Source organism: Mirounga leonina, unplaced genomic scaffold (genome assembly GCF_011800145.1).
Source record: "Mirounga leonina isolate KUSES-001 unplaced genomic scaffold, KU_Mleo_1.0 Mir_129, whole genome shotgun sequence".
In the NCBI taxonomy this organism is placed as follows: domain Eukaryota; kingdom Metazoa; phylum Chordata; class Mammalia; order Carnivora; family Phocidae; genus Mirounga; species Mirounga leonina.
The window spans coordinates 60869256-60886735 of NW_023270323.1; the positions used below are offsets into that span (position 1 = coordinate 60869256).

The 17480-nt window shown below is 43.7% G+C and overlaps 1 protein-coding gene across 5 annotated transcripts in view; it reads left to right on the top strand.

The window, feature by feature from the left end:
• SEL1L3 (SEL1L family member 3) overlaps nt 1–17480 on the top strand; it is a 99823-nt gene that overhangs the window by 18419 nt on the left and 63924 nt on the right. For all 5 annotated transcript variants that reach the window (XR_004679280.1, XM_035005195.1, XM_035005197.1 and 2 more), the window contains 4 exons: nt 6168–6294; nt 7926–8047; nt 8629–8744; nt 11536–11594. Coding sequence is in view for 4 of the 5 variants with exons in the window: in XM_035005195.1 (XP_034861086.1) it covers nt 6168–6294; nt 7926–8047; nt 8629–8744; nt 11536–11594 (424 nt within the window). In the remaining variant the exon portion in view is untranslated. The remainder of the gene's footprint in view (nt 1–6167; nt 6295–7925; nt 8048–8628; nt 8745–11535; nt 11595–17480) is intronic.

A 17480-nucleotide genomic window follows, 5' to 3' on the forward strand; every position in this document is an offset into this window, starting at 1 on the left:
TTTCCTTTCCTTTCTCTTTTCCTTTCCTTTCCTCTCCTTTCCTTTCTTTCTTTCCTTTCTCATTCCCACAATCAGAAATTAACTCTCTACCTTCTGGCCTTCCCTAGCCCTCCGTTGGTACCTGTCTCCCCATACAATGTGTATCATGTTCAAGTCAACTAAGCAAAGAACATTGAGCACCTACTATGTATCAATTTCTTTATTAAGTCTGGAGGCTAGAAGATGCAGACCTGGTCCCCTCTGTCTTAGGTGCTTAAGGGGGAGGGAAAAAACAGCTTCCAATAGTAACAGCTACTTTCTGTTACTGAGTACTCACTATGTGTTAGGCATTGTGCTAAGTGCTCTATGTATCTCATTTAATCTGCCCAGCATCTTACTGTCATATTTACAGAGGAGGAAACTGAATCAGAGACTTGTCTAAGGTCACGCGGTTCTTCATGATAGAGCTGAGATTTGAACCCAGGTAGTTTGGTTCCCAACATGTAACTATTAGCCTATACTGCTGAGGGATGTCATGAAGCTATGTATTTATTTATTTATTTATTTGACAGAGAGAGACACAGCGAAAGAGGGAACACAAGCGGGGGAGTGGGAGAGGGAGAAGCAGGCACCCCACGGAGCAGGGAGCCTGATGCAGGACTCGATCCCAGGACCCTGGGATCACGACCTGAGCCGAAGGCAGGTGCTTAACACCTGAGCCACCCAGGTGCCCCAAGAGCTTTGCTTTTTTCACAGAGGAGCTGACTTTTGAACAGAGAGTTGAAGGATGAGTAGAGTTCTCATAGTCAGAAAAGGAGTAGGGGGAAGGGCATCCAGGCAGAAGGGAAAGCATGAACCAGATCGTACAGAGAAGAAAATGGAGCCTCGTGGCAGAATGGCGATGAGCCTGCATCTCTCGGTGGGAGGGGTGGCAAATAGGTTTCATCTTGCTCGCCAGCTCAGCGGGCTTGGGGATGGCCACCTAGAGCATGGTGTTGAGAAGGATTCTGAGGCTGAGTCTGTGCCTAGTGAGAAAGAGTGGCGGGCGGATTGATTGCCAGTGTCCACCACAGGGTGGAAATACAGAGTAGCAGCTTCATGCTCTGTGTTTGTTCACCCAGGTAGAATCTCAGGTGTGAGTTGGATGATTCAGGAAATTAGACTGGAAAAGCGGGTTGGGGGCCACACTTTGAAGACTCTGAAGTGCCATGCTGAAGTGTATTAAACATTCTGGCCTGCTGTCCATCTATATGAACATTTTTCTGATCTTGCCGCTTACTTCAGAAACTGGGGAACATGGCAGCTTCCTTCTTTCCCACTCTCTTCCTTTCACCAAAAATCTGTTCTCATCTTCAGATCCAATGGATTAGAAGTATGATTTCTTATAACAAAATTCCATTACAACAAAGTCATGGAAGGGCTAAGTCAGATAGGGGAGCCAGGCTTTACCTGTCTCTGTGGAAATACCAGTTGATGCAGTGAGACTATTTAAGTCAATGACATGATGATACTGTTTATAACTATGAGAACTATATATTTGGCACTTTATTAAAAGAGAGAGAGATAGAGACTTAGTTCTTTTTTTCCCCTCCAGTTAATCATGGTGGTCTGAATTTCTCAGTAATAACACCAATTAATGCCTCGCATCTGCGTGGCCCTTTATGATTTTCAGAACACTTTTTCCATGCACATTGTCTCATTTAATCCTCGTAATAGTCCCATGGGAAAGAGTATTATTCTCATCCTTTCTTTTCAGGGGAGAAAAACCAAGGCTCAGCTTGTTTCACGGGAGTCCAAGCTTTGCTATGCCGCCTCTCTGAAATATGCTAATACAGCCCTAACCCAGGTTTTAAATTAGAAAGGAATACTCTTTTTTTAAGTTGAATTTTTACTGATGTGAATCATCCTGTTTTCCTCACCCACTGGACTTTGCCTCTTTGAAGCAGATTGAATAGCCGCAGAGGCCCAGGGCACGGAGGCCTCTGAATGTGGCTGGCCCCAGCTCCCGGCCTGCACGGGAGTGCTCAGACTTTGTTCTCTGCTTTTTTAGCCTAAAAAGGAATATATGTACCTGGTAAAAGAAATTCATATAGTGTAAAAGGGATTGGAGGAAGAGCGAGCTCCCACCCACCCTGTGTTCTTGTCCTTTTCCTAGAGGCAAACTCACTCACACTAGTTTCTTGTGTCTCTTTCCAGAAATGTTCTTTGCTCCTATAAGCTTTAAGTTGAGAGCCCCCCTCTTCACACACACATGGGAAGACACTACAAACTCTGTCCCGCACTCATTAACAATACGACAGAGATTTTTCTATAGCAGTGTATGCTACACGACCTCATTCTTTTCAGTAGCTGCTTAGCATACTGTTGCCAGACAGCCCATAATTTATTTCACCTGTCCCCTGCTGATGGTCATGCAGGTCATTTCTAGTCTTTTACTATTAGCAACAAGGTTTCACCAAACATCCCTGCACACGTATCTTTGTACACACCTACAAGTATGTTCACAGGATAAATTCCTGGGAGTGAAATTTATTTTATTCTTAGCACTCCTACTATTGAATATTCCACTAACTTCCTTACTCGCCCACTTCACTGCCTGGAATCCTTTGGGGAAGTTCTGACCTAAATCATACTTGCTAGAAAATTGAGTTTTAGTTCTCAGGCTTTGGTTTTAAAGAAAATGAAACACCCGAACACTCCTGCCTTTTAATGTCTTGCATTTGGAAACCACTGTTGAGTTACCTGCACTTTAGCTTTCCTTCTCCAGGTTGGAACATCTTAGCTTCTTTTCCTCCTATTTTTATAGTCAGTTACTTTTTGCCTCAAGACTGTCTCTCCTCCACAAATGGGCTGAGGTCTCAGCTGCACCGTTGTAGTTGTGTTTGAAGCACGTCCCAAGTAGGGTTTTGTTACATGGATGTGGGACTGTGTCCAGAGCAGGTATCCATGTCAGGGCTCTGATCACTCTGCTGACCTGGAGAATGGGCTACATGACCGACCCCAGCCACCCTGCTCGGAGGTGATGTTCAAAGTACTTAACAACCAATATTAGACAGGGTCTCCTGGTCAGGCTCCGTAGGCGCTAGCCGTTGTGCTGAAGCAGGATGGTCCAGGAGGCCCTTGCTGAGCCAAGCTCTACCCTGAAGGAGAGCCTGGATAGGTAGTGGGGGTGGGGTCCTGGAGGGTCAAGGCAGCACCCATCTCTTTGGGAAGACCTGTGAGATGTGATGTGGTTTAATAAGAAGTCCATTGGTTTATAGCGGGAGACCAGCTTTGAGTCATACCTGAATCTCTTATTAACCATGCAACCTTCGGTGAAACCCATTTTTCTTGTCTCCAAATGAAGGAGTTTTTGCCATACAAAATCTAATGCCTCTTCTTGCTATAAAATTTGAGGAAATAAAACAAGCAAAACAGTCAAGGTGGTGGGTTCTAAATCTGAACTGCCTTCCTGGTATTTTATGTTTGTTGTAATGATGCCTTTTTCCTACCTAGCTTCTTCATTCAAGATCAGCCAGAGAAACGGATTTGGGGGAAGGGTCTGAAGGAAGAGAGACTGTGATCTGATTTGGGCAGTATAGGACACATTACAGAACTGTGAAAAGAGTTGAGCAAGAGAGAGGCAGGTTCAGATCCTGACTTGGTCATACTGTGCCCATTTGTTCGTTCGTTCGTTCGTTCGTTCATTCATTCATTCATTCCCTCAATATTTATGGAGCTTCTGTCAAGTGTTGGGCACTGTTCTGGGCTCTAGGGATGGGGTAATGATTGAGGCAGTGTCCCTGTTCTCTTGGGACTTACATGCTAGAGGAAACTGGGCAAGTCTCTTAAGCACTTTGGACTTAAGTTTTCCAACCTGTAAATTTTTTCATGGAGAATGATACTGGTGGTGTTACCCCCCATTCTGGTGTCCACGACAGCCATCGCTAATCAAGCATGGTGCTCCAAGCAGCCACAATCACTTAATAGAAAACAAGCCTGTGTGTTATCCTGGGCTAGCTGAATTCTAACATCCTTTTCGGGCTCCGAAAGTTCATTCTTATTATTTCTAAGTAAATGGGAAGGCAATATTATACTGAAGGAAAAATTGCAGTAAAACTCCAAATCATAGAACTATTCAAGCTGCAGATTTTACAAGAAAGCCGCCATCGCTTTGGTTTTGTTGGGTACAAAAGGTATGTGTTTTTGTAAAATTTATTTTAGATCTTTTGGTCTTAGACTTTTTTTCCTTCCACATCTTTCGCTGCAAGTTCTCCTGCTCAACCCACTTTACTTTGATCCCTGGATAAAGGAGAGGCTCATCAGCATTGACTTTTAACTCCTTTCACTTTGGAAACCTCTTTATGAAGCCTCCTTTTACTGGAGTCAGGTTGGACAGAATCAAATCCTGCTCCTTTTGATAAATGTTTCTACTGCACACTAGGTAACTCAACAGCAATCACCAGCAGAAGGCCTCCTAGGGGGCTAACGTGGCCATCTGGTCTTTTATGTTCCACTCCACACAGTGGAAGCCAAACCAAGGTTGGGCCGACAGCAACCGCTTGGCGATTCTCTCCCTGGATTCCAAAGGCACCCCTGCAGTATTTCCATTTCCAGTCCCCCTACCCATCCCTATAATAGACCAGCAAGACTAGTGTCCCCAAATTGAGGTCAAGTTGTTAAGAAAAAAAAAAAGTTTGCATTGTTTCTGTTGGAATTGATAACTCTATCCTTCTGAGTCTTCAAATGCCTCTCTACCTCTCACCAAATAGGGAGATTTGTGGACACTGGGGACAATTTGGCTCTATATTATTTAATTCTATTAGATATACTGATAGGGGTCTGAGATTATGAACACTTTGCTCTTGTGATTTCTAAGTTTTAATGAACCAGAGGTACCTGTCTCTCTATAATAAGATACTTCTCTCCATTGAGGAATGAGAGCTGGGGTCTCCAATAGCCCAGGCTGAGGCTCCCATAATTTGTACCAATAGAGGCATTTGATGACTTGCTTAGAAGTTAACTCTTCCCTTTCCAGGAAGCCCAGCAAAATGGATGATTTCCACCATTTAATCACAGACATAAGAGCATTTTAAGAAAGAGAAAAGAGTTCTTTATTCTTCAGTTGAATTCAGTGATTTTTTTTTTTTCCTTCCAAGGGAGGGATGGGTATGGAAAATAAAAAAAATTATTGTGGCCTCATTTAAAGCAGTAGGTATTAAATATAGATGAGATAATGCAGTTCTCCTTTTAAGACTTGTTAAGGACACCCCATCTTCTCTAGAGCCACAGAATTCTCCCGCATTTGCAAAATAAAGAGAAAGGCTCCCTAGTTTTAAGGGGTTTGGTAGGTCATTTTTGCATAGAGTAATGTGTGGAGTGTATTGGAAAGTCCGCACAGAAGAAAAAAACCTGTGCACTTCTAAGCGCATGGATTCTGAAACCAAACTGCCTGAGTTTGAGTCCCAGCTCCACCTCTTACTATGCAGTCCTCTCTAGGGCTCAGTTTTCTCATTTGTTGAATGGGCATAATAATAACACCCGTTTGATAGACAGTTGTGAAATTAAATGAGATCGCTCCTGGAATGGTATTCTTAGCACATTGCCTGGCACATTCTGTGTTATATCAACGTTAGCTACCATTTGGGCAGCTGTGCCTCCATTTCCTCATCTGCAGAATGGGGATAATAATGAGGATTAAATGAATTTCTGTAGGTAGCTAGCTAGCTAAATGAGATATAGGCCTATTCACAGCAGTGTGGATGGGATCCAGGGCTACTCACGTGATAACTGTTACTATTGTCGCACAAATTCCAAATGTTTTCCTTAGCACTGGGAGGGCAGCAGGTGAAATGGTTAAGAACCTAGAACCCGAGCCTGAATATCAAATCTGGCTCTACCTCTTATTAGCTGTGACCTTAGGTGAGTTATCTTACCTCTATGCCTCGGGCTTTTCATCTGTAGATTGGGACTCATACTACAATCTCCTTTACGGGGTTGCTGTGAACACAAATTGAGACAGCTCTCTGTAAAGGGCTTAGCAGGCGCCCAGCATATAATCGGTGTTCAATAAACGTTTGCTGATATTTTCAGATGCTTTCTTGTAACTGTTTGATTGGAGATGGGGAGAGGGTTCCAGGAAGAATGTGATTGGGGAAGCAGTGCTTTTCTGGAGATAATTGAAAGGCAGGTGTTCTTGCTGTTCGCAGATGTGGTCACCCTCCTGGGCTTTCTCTATGCCTCCAGTGGAGAAAACACAGGCATTGTGAAGAAGTTCCCAAGGTTTCACAACCGAGAGCTGGAGGCCACCCGACGCCAGCGGATAGATTACCCAGTGTAAGAATGGGCAGATGACAGGGGCTGGTGGGGCAGTACTCTGTTTAATCTGAAGACCAGGACAGGCTCGTGGAATCCCTTAGGAGGACACACCATGGTGATATGCTACGGGAAAATGTGGAGATCCACTCCGCTTAGACAGAATTTGTGGTCCAAAGCGTTCTCGAATTATTCTTGCCATTAGCAGTCCTCAGTTGGCCTTGGACTTTCTGTGCTGGTCCCAGGAATGTCACGAGCAGGGGAGCAAGGTGTGGGAGCCTGAGGCCTTGCAAGCTTTGGGGTGCAGCCAGCCGTAGCCAATGCACACCGCTGCTTTTGCTTTGCTTTTTCGGTCTTGAAAGATTGGATGAGCTGCTTGAAATCTCACAACTTCTGATCTCCTCCATTGATTTCAGCAAAACCCAGATATATTTTTTTCCTTCTACTGAATTGAAGATGCTGAAAACAGTTCCTGGTTCACCTCAGACTGGATGGATTTAGCAGAGTGATTTAATTCTTCCCATGCTGCTGGCTGTAGAAAGATCTTGACTCACTTTACTGAGCGTATGTTCTTGCTAAGCTTCCTTGTAATAACTTATCTTCATGAGCTTGCTCAGCTGGGTGGGTCAGGAGGGAGTTGTGTGACACCATCTGTTTGCATATCTCACCAACTGATTCTGAGGCCAGATTAGAAAGCCCAGAAGATTCTAAAGGACTTGTTTGGATATCTCCCGGAAGAACTCCGGGCCATGGCCACATTAACCCAAACTGTGAATTGCTTACTGGAGTCATGGCGAGAACTCGGTACATTTGTTTTGACCTTGATTCCTGTTTGACCTGCAAAATGCAGTTACTCCCAGTTCCCCATCTTGGAACTGCTGGTCACTAACACAATGGGTGGCATCGAGCAAGCGTTCAGCAAATATTTGCTGAGTGATGGATGGATCTCACATCTTGGCTAAATGTGTCCTAGTTGACTACTGTTATTTTATTCTCAGCCCACAAATCACAGATGTACAATACTTTTTTCAACTAAAATAGCCCCGGTCCAGAAATGGAACAATTAGATTAGTTGTTCCATATGGGTCAGATGGAACTGTGATCCTGAACAATCTAATGTGTGCATTAAAATAGTATCTACGTGTCCCAATTAACATATAGCAATGCCATTTACAGATTACGACACTTTTCTACCTTAAGACTTTTATCTTGGAAGGAAACAAAATTGCTCAAAAAGCCCTAATTATGTTTTTTTTCTTTTAATCATTGAAATTAGAATAGCTTCTTATCAAATCACCTCTTATTAAAATCCAGATTTTTATTTTATGTCTGGCTTCCTAAACCCTAATCAAGAATTCAAATGGCAGGCATGTGAGATTCTCCAAGAGGCACAGAAACAGAGTTTTTGATGCAAGATACAATGTCTGCTAGTTTTGTACAATGATTCTTAACTCCTGTCTTTCACAGTTACTGTAACTACCTCCTTTGTCTCAAAAATCAAGCTTTGCAAGCTGATCTCCCATGATGAACAGGAAGGCAAATTCATCCCTTCGTTGGAAAGAAAGCAATTTACTTGGTCATTGTCAACTATAATTATCTGTTCTTGGATGATATCAATCTGCAGATTTTTTTCTTTCTCCTCACTCTTGTAGGTTTACTGTTTCATTGTGGCTTTATTTACTCCATTATTGCAAGGCCAATCTCTGTGGGATTCTGTACTTTGTTGATTCTAATGAGATGTACGGCACACCATCTATATTTCTCACTGAAGAGGGTAAGTATGAAACGGAACCTTTAAAATGATATGGTAGTTTTCTTGTGCTCCCTTGGCAGATATGTCTGGAATTAAGAAAGGTACCGTCAACATGGCAGTTCAGTGAGAGCAATGATTTTTAAATACGGATTCTTTTCAACTTTTCTTTTTTCCTTTTTTTTCCCCCCTGGAAGCTTAAAACACATGTCTTCTTTAGGAAGGAATCCACTTGTGCGTTCTTTTGCTTGCTTTTTTCTTGTTTGTAGGGAGAAGGCACACGTTCTGGTCGGAGAGCTCCTTAGGACAATTGTCAGAAAGGTGCAGTCACATCATGCCGTCCTCAGTATTTTTTTTTTTTTAAGATTTTATTTATTTATTTGACACAGAGAGAGAGAGACAGCGAGAGAGGGAACACAAGCAGGGAGATTGGGAGAGGGAGAAGCAGGCTTCCCGCCGAGCAGGGACCCCGATGCGGGGCTCGATCCCAGGACCCTGGGATCATGACCCGAGCCAAAGGCAGACGCTTAACGACTGAGCCACCCAGGTGCCCCCGTCCTCAGTATTTTTTTGTCGTTTTTCACGAGCTTTACTTTTCCTTGTAGGCCACTTGCATATCCAAATGCATCTCGTCAAAGGAGAAGACCTTGCTGTGAAAACGAAATTCACCATGCCTCTGAAGGAGTGGTTTCGACTGGATATCTCTTTTAACGGAGGCCAGGTATCTGTGCGCTCGCTCCGTGAGTCCCTCCATGTTAGGCGTTGCGGCAAAGGGAGGGAGCAAGGGCACCTGCAAGAGCAAATGTGTGGTAAATGATAAACTCTTTACAACTCTACACTTCTTCAAGCAAACGTTTGTAGATGGAAGTTTAAATCATGAGCATCCCATCCCATTTAATTAACTTCTTTTTTTTTTTTTAAAGATTTTATTTATTTATTTGCGAGAGAGAGAATGAGAGACCGAGAGCATGAGAGGGAGGAGGGTCAGAGGGAGAAGCAGACTCCCCGCCGAGCAGGGAGCCCGATGCGGGACTCGATCCCGGGACTCCAGGATCATGACCTGAGCCGAAGGCAGTCGCCCAACCAACTGAGCCACCCAGGCGCCCCCCCCCCCATTTAATTAACTTCTAAAGTGCTTCTTTCGACCATACTGTGAATGAGTTAATAATATAGCCTGCTCTATGTCCACAATTATCTGAGCAATTCCGTTGTTTTTCTCCCCTGGGGGAGATAGGCTTTGTGGAGATAAATGTTAAAACAGCATCGGTCATGTTTACACAGTGTTATCAGATATATGACTTTTTTTTTTTACCGGAAATTTATTGGCTAGTTCAGCCAAGAAATGGTCTGACTGTTCTTGGCAGTTACACAATTGCTGACGTTTGGCATTAAGCAACTAATAACCAACAAACCTAAGTGATCATTCTGGTGGGACAGAGGGGATTTATCTGCTTTGTACTATAAAACACATCACATAACTGCTTCAAACTCTCATAACGCAGATTTTATGGATTATGGCAAATCTGTTGTTATAATTGAAGACCATTCCATTTCTTGATGTATTTGATGCCGACGTGCTACGTTTTTTCTTGTTACTTTACTTCCTCATCAGCTTTTCTTATTGATTTGTGATTTTCCGGTAACGAAAGTGGGAGAGACCTGTTGTTTGTCTTATGTATTAGATAAGACACAGGCTTCCCTTGGTGTTTATGTTTATCACATTTCCTTTTCCTGGAGAGAAAAGAAATCAGGTCAGTCCTTGTTGCCTCCCTAAGAAGAGTCTGTAAAAGATTAGCTGGGATTTTTTTGTATGTTTGTTGGTTTCCTTAACAACGTGAGGTGACCTAGCTGTGGTCTGTTGTCCAGCTTCCCACTTATATAGGGATTATTATGGCATTACAGCTTGGTTGCTGCTTGCTCCTGAGGTGAAGGTGAAGGTCAGCTCAGTACCCTGTGTCACTTAAGCGGGTATCAAACCATCAGAGCAAATCACAGATTTATTTTGCACCTTATGTATGCAAGGCTCTTTGCTCACGGAGGTTATCGACTATTTATGGGAGAAGCATTACGCAGGTGACAGGATGTCATAAGGAGAGCTTAATTACCAAATGATTCATATTGACTCGGGGAAGAGAGGTAGCACTTCATGCTGGGATGCTCGGGGAAGGTTTCACAGGGAAGGTTCCTACGGATTGGGTGGAATTGAGATGGAGAGGAGACGAGGGAACATTTTAGCACATCACTGGAGGTTAGCAGATAAACCAGGTTGGAGTGGAAATTTGCAGACTGTAGAAAACTAATAGAAGAAACAAAATGTCTTTAGGGGTAGCATGTGGACAATCTTGACTATCAAGGACTCTGGATTTCTATTTGCAAGGTGGCAGGGTGTCATGGAAGATTTTCGAGCCGGAACAGAGTTAATCAAAGTAGTCCTTTAATTAAGGAGATGAATTTAATTTAGCAGAGTACGTTGGGGTAAGAATTAAAAAGACCAGATTGGATGGAAAGAAAAAAGAAGTAGGGTTGGGTTTTTGTTGTTGTTGTTGTTGTTGTTGTTGTTGTTGTTGTTGTTTGGTAGACTTTTCCCTTTTGTCCTACTTTCTTTCCATCCTATCTCGTCTTCCTAATATATCTATAGGTCCCTAAAACCGTATTATTGTTTTTCCACATGACATCCGCCTCTGTGGTGGGACTACCATACTCACTGCTTTGACTAAATGGACAAGTGACTTAAAGCCAGTGGCTGGTTTAGAGAAACAACTGATTGGAGTCATTTTCTTCTCTAAGCCAACATGTTGCATACGGATGAATTGGGTTGGTTTTTGTGTTAGTTTGCCTCTCATAGACAGTGTTGTAGCCACACCTTTGAGACCCTCGTTAGCTCAGCACGTATTTTCTAAACCCTTGCTCAGTGCTAGCACTGGGGGTGGGGGGTGGGGGGAGAAGGAGCCCCTTAGCTCCAGGGGCTTACGTTGTAGTAGCCCTCCAAGACACGAGAAGAATGCGTGACAGCTAACAACATGATCAACAAAAACATTGTCCCTGTTGAAAAGACAATGATGATTCTCCATGCTTAGGGAAAGAGAGTGGGGAGCAGCAATGCATGGAGAACGCTCAGCACCAACTTGTTTCTCCCCCGAAGGCTCTCATGGAATCAAAGTAAAATTTCATAAACCTCTTATAGTATCTTATGCATTTCCTTCTCTTCCTATGCAACAGAATTTTTAGCACAAGTACACCAAGCAAAGCTGTGGCTTATAGCTTGGAAATATCTGAACCCCACTGGGGGAAACTGCATGATGGCTATGGTTACCATGTGAAGTCATTTGGAGAAATTAAATTCCTTTAATCTTAAAATATACACAGGGCTAGTAAAGTATTACTTCTATTTCTGCAGAAATGGATCAGGTGAGAGGCTACGCAGCCCATTTTATGAGTAATTTATACCTAGGACTGTATTTATGATGTGAGGTGTTGGGGCATAATTGATCTTGTGTATTTCTCCCACACAGATCGTAGTCACCACCAGCATTGGACAGGATTTGAAAAGCTACCATAATCAGACCATTAGGTAAGTGCGGTATTTTCTTTTTATTCAACATGATGTTGGATAAGGATTAAGAAATCGTCATACGTTAGCCCTCAACCCTAATGTTCTTCCCACACCCCCTTATTCAGCTTTTGAGCATGGACTGTGTCTGGTCTGCCCTAAAGCCCAGTCTTCGCAATTTTTTTGTTTTCCATCCGCAAACTCCCCTCTCTTCCCCCACAACATTTTTTTCTAAGAAGAGAAACTATTCCTCTCTCCAGATCTCATTGTAAATCCTTCCTTTCATGGCACTTGATAATTCATTTTCTTTGAAAATTATCTTCTATGAAGGATTCTGAAAAACAAATCAACATATTAATGTTGCTTATTGAGAATGGTTGGTAACTTTGGCCTAGTATAAAACATAAAAGCAGACAGTCTTCATATTTATGTTTATAATCTAAATTTGAAATGAACGCAACTATTGCCGTTGGTGTAACTTTTCATCCTCATGTAACCATTCTCCACGAGAGTTACAGAAACTGAGAACTGGGTCCTTTGCCTTGTGTTTCATAACTTTTACGTTTGCCCCTACACTCCTGTCTAATAGCAGGATTTCTAGGGGCAGAACCGTGGGGCAGTCTCCTTTGGGAACTCGGAATACCTCAACATGGCTAGATTATATATATATACACACACACACTCAAATGCTTAAGAATAAATGTAAAGAAACAGAAACAAAAACTACCAGCTTTATATGTAGAATTTATGTATGCATGTATAATACACACGTACCAGCTTTGTCTGGATAATTTAAAAAAATGTATCAGGCACTTTGGCTGGGGGCGGGGGGCTCATGGAGCTACTTTACTACAGCAAGCAGGAAACTGTCTCTCCAAACAGGCTCGTTCACTCAGACTCCTCACACAAGCCAGATTTTCTTGGAAACCAATTATTGAAGAAAGGAACACCAGGAGAGATAGAGACAAGGGAACAGAGCGGGGCATACACCCTGCTTTTCTCTCTCCCCCCAACCCCAGACCCTCTCCTCCCACCATTCAGTTTACATTTAAGTCAAACTGATGGCCTTCAGGCTCTGGACACAGAACAATTCTTATTTTCGGGACCGGATTAAATGATTACAGTTATAAGGAAAGGCTAAAGAGGTGTTATTCTCTAGCCTGCAAAGAGAAGGTCAGGGGTGATGTTAACAGCTGTATGGGAACAGAGAGGCTGAGGCCTGAGAACAGAGGGGAAGTCTGAAAGGGGGCCACGTGGACTTAGACCAGTCAGAAAGCGTTCAACAGACATGAGTTTTGTTGTAGAACAGAGTTCAGGAATAAGAGAGCCCTGGGAGCTTGGAGAAACCGATGATGTGTGGCTCCTTTGGGAGCCTTGTCCGGGGCCCCACTCTGCATAGTGGGCCCCAGAGATCGAGGGTTTGCGTTTTGGGGATGCGAAGTCTGGAATAATACCTTCTCCTTTCTCTCCGGATGCCCAACCCCGAGCCCAGGACGTTTTTGACAAAAGATTGCTTTCATAGGCTTTTTTCATTCTCTGTGTAAAAGCTTCCTTTCACCATACATCCCAGTGACCTAGATGCTGGCACGAGTGAATTGCAGATGGAGAGATCACAGGGTGATCCAGGCCTGCGCCTGGGATGCAGAGAGACCTATGCCTTCCACATAAAATTTAAGGAGGTGCCAAAAAACTCAGTAATTGTATTAGTTTGCTAGTGTTGCTGGAACAAAGCAGCCCAAGCTGAGTGGCTTAAACAACTGAAAATTATTGTCTTATATTTCTAGAAGCTAGAGGTCCAAGGTCAAGTGTCAGCAAGGCCGTGCTTTCTCTGAAAGGTCTGGGGAAAGAGCTGGTCTAGGCTCTGAGCCTGCCAGGCCTCTCTCCAGCTTCTGACAGCTTCGGGATTGTAGTGGCGGGGTCCCAGTCTTCGCGGCATTTTCCCTGTTACTGTGTGTGTCCTTCATATTTCCCCTTCTGCGAGGACATCAGTCATACTGGATTGAGGGCCCATTCTGCTAGTATGGCCTCATCTCAACTAATTACATCTGCAATGGCCCTCTTTCCAAATAAGGTCACATTCTGAAAGTCTGGGCGTTCAGACTTCAACGTATGAATCTGCGGTGGGGGGAATGACACAATTTAACTCCTAACAGTAATCATGATAAATGACATTTAATATAATATTGTAAGAAATAAAAATTAATGTAAGGAATATACAATGAACAAAAAATAAAAGTTTTAAGTAAATACAGAATCTGCGTGATCATATAAGATTCCGTAAAGGAGGATTTTCAGGTACAGACCGATTCGACATTCCACATAAAACATTGAAATGGGGGCACCTGGGTGGCTCAGTCATTAAGCGTCTGCCTTTGGCTCAAGTCACAGTCCCGGGGTTCTGGGATCAAGCCCTGCATCGGCTCCCTGCTCCGCGGGAAACCCGCATCTCCCTCTCCCACTCCTTGTGTTCTTTCTCTCGCTGTGTCTCTCTCTGTCAAATAAATAAATAAAATCTTAAAAACAAACAAACAAACACTGAAATGGTCCCTGACCTGGTAATAGAGGCAGTCCTCAGACCCAGGAGTGTCCCTGGCCACCTCCTCAGCTGCCGTTCCTGTACTCCGGGGACCTCACCCATCAATAGAAGAACTGAAGATTTAATGTCGGGATTACCTGGGATTCCTGTGGTTAGATATTTGGAATCTCATCCATCAGAGAGATCTTAGAGTGGGCCAACCCAGTGAACTAAACACCAGATATTTCAGATGGTTATAGGCATTCTTTTTTACTCCTTGTCATGTAAACATAATGCTGTCCCATCAAGGTAGTGTGGAAAGATCAGTAATTAAGTGCTCAGAAGTGCAGTGCTCCACACAGATGAAAGGCTGTCAGTGACCTGGGTGACAGGTAACACCTTCAGGCCTGTACAGTGTTTAGCCTTCATTCATTTATCCAATATACACCCATTCATCCAACACCTCTACCATGCACCTGACACGGTGCCGGATTCTGGGAATAAAATGATGAATGAAGAGAATACAGTCAGTTCCTACCTTCAGGGAGAAGAAAGAAAGAAAGGAAGGAAGGAAGGAAGGAAGGAAGGAAGGAAGGAAGAAAGAAAGAAAGATCAGTGGGGGAGACAGATCTTAAATTCATAAATAAATATAAAATTACAAATTGTGAATTCTGGAAAGGAATCGAATAGGATGGTTTCAGAGGATACTCAAGGTGGTCAGAATTTACAGCAGGTCCCAAAGAAGGGACATTTGAGATGATAATTACTCTAAGCGGGGAGAGGGATGGCTAATTTGAAGCTCTAAGTTTCCCTACTAAAGAACTGTCGAGCTGGGGCTGTTTTCTAATTCTGAGTGAGATTTATTTAACGACGTCGGAGATTTGTTCGGGCTGCTGGAGCTTGGCAGTTATAAGCCGAGGCGGTCTCCTATGTCCAGATAAGAGTAAAGATAGTTTGCCAGTGTGTCTGAGGTTTCCAAAAGTGATGGCGTAGGCTTTGGAACTGTCTAGCTCAGCTTTTATGTCCGTGAAATTGATGACCATCAAACAAGGCACATACAGTACAAGGAAGCGCTTGCAATCTTTGTGCAGCCACGGAGGGGATTTAAGAGGAGAAAAATGTAGAGGCTCTGAGGTGGTTGGAGAGCAGGCTGGGAAGATTTCCTACTTAGCTGTTCCTTTTGGGTTCCCAGACCCAATTCCAAGATGGGGGAGGGCTTCCCTCCTACCCACACCAACCAATTCTGAGACACCAGCAGGGTGTCCAAGAATTCAACTCCACTCCACCACTGTCTTCCCAGAGATAGTATCAGATGCCACAGGGGAAGGGTCAGTCCTAAAAGATGACCCCCACCCCCACTTCAGACACCAGTGGCAAGCCCCAGACTGGAGATTAGAGGTTCCAGGGACCTCCTCCTTAGGTTCTTTCGATTTGCTAGAGCAGCTCCCAGAACTCAGGGAAGTACTTACTTACATTTACCCATTTATTAAAGGATCTGATATAGGATAGTAATCAACAGCCAGGTGAGGAGACATGGGGTGACGGCTGGGAAAAGGGCACAGAGCTCCCATGCCCTCTCCAGGTGTGCCACTCTCCCCAGCCTCCATGTGGTCACCAACCTTGAGGCTCTCCCCCAGTCCTTTAAGGTTGTTTTTCTTTTTAAGATTTTATTTTATTTATTTGTCAGAGAGAGAGAGCACAAGCGGAGGGAGTGGCAGGCAAAGGGAGAAGCAGGCTCTCCGCTGAGCAAGGAGCCTGATGGGGGACTCGATCCCAGGACCCTGGGATCATGACCTGAGCAGAAAGCAGATGCTCAACCTACTGACCCACCCAGACGTGCCAGTCCTTTAGGGTTTTTTTTTTTTTTTTAAAGATTTTATTTATTTGACAGAGAGAGATACAGCGAGAGAGGGAACACAAGCAGGGGGAGTGGGAGAGGGAGAAGCAGGCTTCCCGTGGAGCGGGGAGCCCAATGCGGGGCTCGATCCCAGGACCCTGGGACCATGACCTGAGCCGAAGGCAGACGCTTAACGACTGAGCCACCCAGGCGCCCCTCCTTTAGGGTTTTTATGGAGGCATCATTACACAGTCATGGTTGACTAAGACATCGGCCATTGGCTGATTCAACCTGTAGCCCTTCTCCCCTCCCTGGAGGTTGGGGAGTAGAACTAAAAGTTTCAATCCTCTAGTCACATTGTTGGTCCACCTGGGAACCAGGCTCCGCCTTTGGGTGGAGTCACCTTCTTTGATATAACAAAGACATCTTTACTACTTTCAACACTTAGGAGGTCCCAAGGGTTTGGGAAGCATTGTGAGCCAGGAACTGTGGACAAAGACCAAATACATATTCCTTTTTTTTTTTTTTTTAAGCTTCTATTTATTTATTTGACACAGAGAGAGAGAAAGCAAGAGAGGGAACACAAGCAGGGGGTGTGGGAGAGGGAGAAGCAGGCTTCCCGCTGAGCAGGGAGACCGATGCGGGGCTCGATCCCAGGACCCTGGGATCGTGACCTGAGCTGAAGGCAAATGCTCAACGACTGAGCCATCCACGCCCCATCTTTTTTTTTTTTTAAGATTTATTTATTTTAGAAGGGGGGAAGCACACATGTACGAATGCGTGGAGGGAGGGGCAGAGGGGGAGAGAGAGAGAGAGAATCTGAAGCAGGCTTCACACTGAGTGGAGAGCCCGATGCAGGGCTCAGTCTCACAACCCCGAGATCGTGACCTGAGCCAAAATCAAGAGTCGGACGTTTAACCAACTGAGCCGCCCACGTGCCCCCAAATATATATTGCTTATAAACCACAATGTTGCAGTTATATTATGATAATGATAAAAAAAAAAACCAAAAATTACAATCCAGTACCATAGGGACCAAGTAATTTAATGATTAGTTGAAAAATTCAGTTAAAGCAAAGATCCATTTAAAAAGATACTTACCATAAATATTTTATTTTAATTAAAACACAGAAAAGTACATTCATCTACCAATCTTTCCAGATAGGGCCTTTCCTTTGTTCCGAATCTACCGATTGGACTTCCCTGTGGTCTTTCTTGCATAAACAGCACCCAATTCTTGTTTCTTAGAAATGGAAAGAAAACAAAGACCCTTGTGAAACTATCAAAGCCAAGATATGTCTAGATCTCTTCCTTTTTTTTTTGAATCTTCTACCGTTGTCCTAATTCCACACTTTTTAAGCAACCGTTCTTTTCTGAGTCAACCCAAAATATTCAACTTAATTGTTACAGAATGAACAACGCTTTCTTCCCGATCCATATTTTATTGAATGACATAATAGTTCATTGAATTGTATAATCGCAATGACCGTACTGTCAGGTTTGGGAACAGATACTTCTTATTCTTACTTAGCATGCAGTCCCGCAGCGGATTAGG